The sequence below is a fragment of the Castor canadensis genome, chromosome 4, assembly GCF_047511655.1.
Source record: "Castor canadensis chromosome 4, mCasCan1.hap1v2, whole genome shotgun sequence".
Lineage (NCBI taxonomy): Eukaryota > Metazoa > Chordata > Mammalia > Rodentia > Castoridae > Castor > Castor canadensis.
In genome coordinates, this window is record NC_133389.1 from 166,600,222 (window position 1) to 166,606,410 (window position 6,189).

Consider the following 6,189-nt stretch of genomic DNA (forward strand, 5'->3'; position numbering starts at 1 on the left):
GAGGATATACTTTGAGGGAGATGCAGTTCCTCAAAGCAGCAATTGGCAGGCTCCTCTCCTACTACTGGCCAACCACCATTAGCTTACAACCTCCCTGGACAGGACAAAGTATACCTACAGGCCAGGGCAGAGAGGGACTTGTAGAGATGATTGGTGGCATTGAGGGACAAAAGGGGAACCCTCCCCTCACCTGCTGAAGGCTGATGAAGTACCGGTTCCGCTCAGCCTCAAGGTCAATGATGCCACCGCGCTCCTGCTGCCTCTGGTAGAGCCGCTTGAGCTCTTCCTGCTGCCTCAAGCTCTCTGCACTGGGTTGGTACAGCTCCTGAAGGAAGGAAGCAGGATGGGAGGGAGAAAAGAACAAACAGGAGCAGGCAGCAGACTTGAACCCCTACTCTTCTAGGACTGCCAAAGGAGAGCTAGTTTTGTCCCTCAGTTAGGTTCCTGAGGCCTTAGGCTCCCAACAGGGACTGTGGTTTCATAGTGGTCCTAAGCAGGTCAAGCTCAGTTGCAGAAATCCCATTTGGGGGAGACAAGATGCCCATTCATCCTTCCTTAGAGAATACTATTATTCCTGGCTCAAATTAGAAAAGAATCCCCTTACCATGGGTTGCTGGGGTTCAGGGGCTGCTTTCAGTGAGGCCAGATCATACACAAGTGGTTCTCTGCACACAGGGCACTGCACGCCACCTGCCTCCTAAAATGAGGAAAAATCACACCCCGCTCCCCATCAGCCAGCCCAGTGGATGGGGGGCTGGGACTGAGGGGCACAGGCATACCTACTCAGCAATGAGGTACGACAGGAGGGGACTACTTAACTACAAGTCTGGGGACTTGCAATACCTAAGTATACATAAAGATGCCATTTTTTTCTGGACAGAGGTGAGATTACATTCATCTCAAAGGTATGACCCTAAAATAGGGAGAAACTGATGGAGGGCAGGTCACCAAGCCTAAGGGTGTGAGGTGAGAGAGCAGAGGCTGACACTGTTTACCTGGTTGGCGGCAGCATGCTGCCGTTCCTGCTCCCGTCCTTGTGCCTTCAGCTCTTGTTCCATGTGCTGGATGTACCGAGCAAGGCAGTGGCAATGAAAGTAGTGGTAGCAGGGTGTTTTTGTAAAAGCCTCCTTTTCCTGGAGGAGGCAGAAGTAGTATGTTGTATCAGCACTCACTTACCAGCCCTCATCTGCCTGTCCCAAACATCTCAGGTCCCAACAGAGAAACCCACCTGGAAACCATAGAGGCAGATGACACACTGGCCATGGGGGATGTTGTTATCTGTGAGAATTTCCTTCCCTTTCTGACAGGAGAGAAGATGTTGCTCAAACATGCAGACAGAGAACTATGCTCAAAGCCTGTCCACTTCTAGGAGTATCTGGCTGGAGTGGATACCCACCAAGCCAGTTTGTTTCATTGTTTATGCATTCCTGTCCTGGTGATGCTCTGCTTGCAAGCAACCTTTCTCCATGTCCCCATACCCTCCCCTAAATCTCATCTTCCTGACTTTAAAATCCAAGTTGTTTTTCTTTCATTAAGTAATTTTTAATGTTATCTTGAAAGGAAAATAATGTACCTTGGGGAGAAAAAATGTTCAATGAAAAACCATCTTCTGGGAGGTTTCTTTTCTTTTTTTGAGATAGGGTCTTGCTTTGTTGTCCAGGCTGGCCCCAACCACTTGGACTCAAGGATCTGCTTTAGCCTCTCAGGTGGACAGGACTACAGGCATGATACCACTGTGTTGGGTGTTTGGTTAACACCCCTTAAGTATAACTCCCTTACAGTATAACTCACTCTCATGTGGGACAATGAGTTTGTTCTGGATTTGGCTTTCAAAAAAAAAACAAAGGCATAGCCAACCCAAATGGACAGAGAAAAAAATGTATCAAGTTGGTCTTTGAACTATGCATCTGCATTGTTATTTGAATAATAAAGACTCTGGAATTCATAGAGGTCAAAGTTGCATTGTGGAGGTCTGACCTAGGAATGCTATAGTGGTCTAATATGCCCATTCCCTTCTTCTACACCACCCAATTTCAATCTAACAGTTTTCTTAAAAATCCCAACTACAGGAAAACAAGACTGGTCTCATGTGTTTTCATCTTAAACAGATGAAAACTTAGAACTAAACATTGTTTCATGTAGGTTGTTTCTTTAACCAGAATATAAACTCTTTGAGAAAAGGAACCATGACATTTTCTACACAGCTACAATGCAGACTAGTCTTCAAATATTCATTGGTTGCTAAGACCCCCTTAGGCAAGCGCCTGGTTTTTTTTGCCACGTTCAGCTGCACTGAAACTGAAGCCAAAAAAAAAAAAAAGCAAGCTAAAAGAGGAAAAGTACTTTTCTGTCAAGATGCTGGAACCAACCTGTGTAGTCACAGAAGTTCTTGGGAAATTTTTTGAAATATAAGCATTACACTTCTAGGGCTGGCATAGTGGCTCAAGTGGTAGAGCGCTTGCCTACTATTGTTCAAGTGGTAGAGGCCCCAAGTTTAACTCTCCATTCCCACAAAAAGCAAATAAAGTCATCTTTCTAAATTAATTTAAGTCTTACCTAAATAAGAACTAAATGAATGACTCCATATATATTTTAAGATTCTTCTGAAAAAAAACTGCTCTAGCTTGAAAGAGAGGACATTTTCCTAAGTCAGCACACCTTACCTCGATGAGTTCATAGAGCATGGCAGTACCCAGCCCTGCCTTGGCCACATGGCCCAGTGCCTGTGAGATCCTGGAAGAAGAGAATAACGCTAATATTAGACCTGCTCTCCTCCCCAGAAGCTGTATCCCAGGTTCTCCCTGCTTTGACTAGTCCAACTTACTTGTGGATCTGTTCATCTGAAAGTCCTCGGGGATTACGGATGGAGATCTGAGGCACCTCATAGGGATACTAGAGTGGGGAAGCAACAAGTTACTCTAAGTGACCTATTCCAGGGAATCTCCCCTTCTTTCCTTTGCTGCCATACAGTGGGAGTCTCACCTGCACTGGAACTTGAAGCACCAGTGTGAAGCAGACATACTGTGAATCTTGGTCCTCTGCAGTTGCAGGGTGCAGAGTAATGAAGATCTCCCATGGTGAAGTCCTACAAGTGGATGAAGTGGAGACCCAGATGTGACTGGGCAGGGGCTTAAGAGCTGGGGAGGCAGGTGAGATAAAGCAGGCAGAAGAAGTGTGCACTGGACTCTTTTTTTTGGAATTAAAGGAATAGCCTTTGTTTTTATAAGAAACATCATCTCTGAACCAAGGCTCATAATGTATTAAGGCCAGATTCTACATGGAATATTCTCTTTAATTAATAGGACTCCTGCCCATCCCAGTTGAATACGCACCTGCTGTTTCCTTTAATCACCTGTAGTTCATCCAGATAGATAGACTCTAATACTTCGACTTCAGAGGGAAGGACCCTAGAGAATCAGAGGGAGACTGAGTCACCATTACAGCTCTCCCTGCCTGGTAGCAGGCCGCCAAAGGCTGACGTTGTAGAAAAATGGCAATCTGCATGAATACATTCTCTTCCTAAACATCTAAAAATGAGGGAAATGTGTTTCTGTAAGCTGCCAGGTAGGCAGCATGAGAATCAGAATTTTAGTGATCACTTCTGCCAACATGAGGAAACAAGATTCCCAGAGAGATGAAATAACTAACTTAGGCTTAGCATAAGCAGAACTGGGAAAGCCAGGTTTCCTGACTCCCTATTCAAGTTTCATTCATCCCTCAGTGGGCCATCTCTCTGACCTAAATATATGGCATCTGCTCATTACTAACAAGGTTACCAGTACCACTCCTGCCTTTCCCTATACACCACTGTTCACTGTGGATCCCAGTGTCCTAGCTACTGCCTATGTGTACTGCCAATACCAGTCACTCTAAGCCTTCTCAAAGAAGATACCAACCTGAATGAAAGAGGTCTAGAGGGTATAACTGTTGTGTTGCAGAACAGCCATCAGCCTTGGAGTCAACAATAGGTACATATCACTTACCAGTTATGTGACCTGCATAGTCACTTACTTCTGTGAGCCAGTGTTAGAATTTACCATATAAAGATAATACCACCAACCCTATCCTCTCTAGGGCTATTAGGATTAAAGACTGATTCATTTATATAAAATATCTAACAGTGCCTGGGCCATTAGCAGCTGGTCTAAGTCCTCTTTTTTTCCTGTTTTTACATAACCTTCTCATTTACAAGGAGAGGGGAAAGGATATAGTTAGTAGAGTACTCTGGATGTTATTTATAACTCTGGCTGTCTGGTTGACCTAGATCAGCCTACCCAGGTGAGGATGCACGGTCCTGATATAAATCAGAGGACACATATGTGCAAGCATAAAAACAGCAATTATAATGACACTGAAGGTGAGTGACTAGTTTGAGTCCATAGTTCTGCTCAGGTGATACATGGAAAGATGCAAGCCTTGCTTTCTTATATATTCTTCCCTCTTCATCAAGCTAGGCTGCCCTAGTTTGATGTGGCACAGTGGTAGAGAGCCTGCTTAGCAAGCATGAGGTCCTGAGTTCAAGCCTCAGTGCTTCAAAAAGAAAAAAAAAGTTAAAATAAGAACAAGGTTGGCTGTAATCCTAGCGACTCAGGAGGCATCGATCAGAAGGATCATGGTTCAAAGCCAGCCTAGACAAATAGCTCATGAGACCCTACCTTGAAAACACCCATGACAAAAAAAAGGGCTGATGGAGTAACTCAAGGTGTAAACCCCTAAGTTCAAACCCCAGTACTGCAAAAACAAAAACCAAAACAAAAACCAAAAAACAAGACTGCCCTTGACCTTTATCAGTGATTGTCTTTTTTTAAAAAAAAAATTCTTTTAAGCAGTGATGGGAATCAAACCCAGGGCCTCAACCATGCCAGGCCTGGAAAGGCTCTACTATCACTAGTTCTCAGGGGTTCTTCTTATTATTGTTAAGCTTTAGGCAGAAGCCTAAAATATAAAGCTTTACACCTGACAGATAACAGTGGAGTTCTGATTGACATGGAATGGAAATCTTACAGAGTGCCACTGGCAGCAGTGTCACTGCTGCCCTTTCAAGGTGTCCCCTCAGAATCTTAAAACCTCGTCGTAACGGTGAAAATCACTGTCTAGATGGTCTTAGTAAAGGCCACTGGCTGAGCTCCTTGAATCAATGTAACACAGATGTAGCCCTTCAATACTTAGACCGCTGAGGTGTGACTTGAGTCCTGGATGCAAAGAACAGGACGTATGATGGTAAGATGGTGACAAAAAAAGGGTGGTGGTGGTGGTGTTCTAGCACTAAGAGTATAAAATCTGGAGTCAAACAGACCTTAGTTCGTAGTAGCCACGGTGTACCTTTTGACAAATCACTTTGCTTTCTCAGGTTTGTCTAGTCCCCTCACGTCCTACGCCTCAGAGTGATTAATGAAAAGGAGGTTATGTATGTTACAAATCCATGGTGATCCTCGCAGCTACTATATGAGGCAGATGCCACACCCACTTTTTCACAGCTGGGGACACTGACTCAAAGAAGCTAAGCATCAGCATTATCCAGCTAATAAAATATGGAGTGAACCCACATTTATCCTATGTCCAAATCCCAGAGTCCTTACAGGGTCTATTCTCTTAAGAATGCTTGAGAGAAGGACCAGGAGGGCTTTTTGTGGCGTATAAGTCTTTATTCTGACCATAGTCCTCATCAGTGTTGTTGGGGAGACGACTGAGGGAAGGTTAGGCGGAAATGGGCTGAGCCAAGCGGCAAGGGGGAAGGGAGATGGAGGACACAGGTTTTGGGAGGTGGGAGGTATGATGGGCAGGCAATCCCAGGCCCCAGAAAAAAATTCACTTCAGGAAACAATGGGAGGGTGTGTGACCGAAGGAGTGCTGGGGACAGGGGATGGAGCCGATAAGCGTGGCCTCAATTGGTCCGGGGGGCCGACCCAAACTCCTCACCGAGATCAGCGCCCCTCCCCCCTCCCGTTTCCAGTCCAGAAACTCGTCTAGGAAGAGGTGTCAGGGTCTCTGTCATCCCTCATCCCTTACTCCACCCCACAAGCCCGCCGTACGGACCGTCTGCGGCCGCCGTTAGTCCCCAGCACCAGATCCAGACGGCCAGCCAAAGCCCATGACCCAAAGTTACCAGTCTTCTTCCCCGGCAGCTGCCGACGCAGACGCCGCCATGTCTTCTCCCGCCCACAGCCGGAACCGGAAGTTCCTTAGGAA

The 6,189-nt window shown here is 45.8% G+C and overlaps 1 protein-coding gene across 1 annotated transcript in view; it reads right to left on the reverse strand.

Annotated features, from left to right (window-relative positions):
• Window positions 1-6,188, reverse strand: part of Rnf25 (ring finger protein 25) — an 8,228-nt gene extending 2,040 nt beyond the window's left edge. Inside the window, exons 1-9 of the mRNA XM_020156021.2 lie at window positions 6,107-6,188; window positions 3,333-3,407; window positions 2,983-3,085; window positions 2,825-2,892; window positions 2,664-2,733; window positions 1,229-1,300; window positions 996-1,133; window positions 605-697; window positions 191-325 (exon numbers count right to left, since the gene is read on the reverse strand). Of these exons, the coding sequence (XP_020011610.1) occupies window positions 191-325; window positions 605-697; window positions 996-1,133; window positions 1,229-1,300; window positions 2,664-2,733; window positions 2,825-2,892; window positions 2,983-3,085; window positions 3,333-3,407; window positions 6,107-6,147 (795 nt within the window). The 5' untranslated portion in view covers window positions 6,148-6,188. The remainder of the gene's footprint in view (window positions 1-190; window positions 326-604; window positions 698-995; window positions 1,134-1,228; window positions 1,301-2,663; window positions 2,734-2,824; window positions 2,893-2,982; window positions 3,086-3,332; window positions 3,408-6,106) is intronic.
• Window position 6,189: the final 1 nt, after the last annotated feature.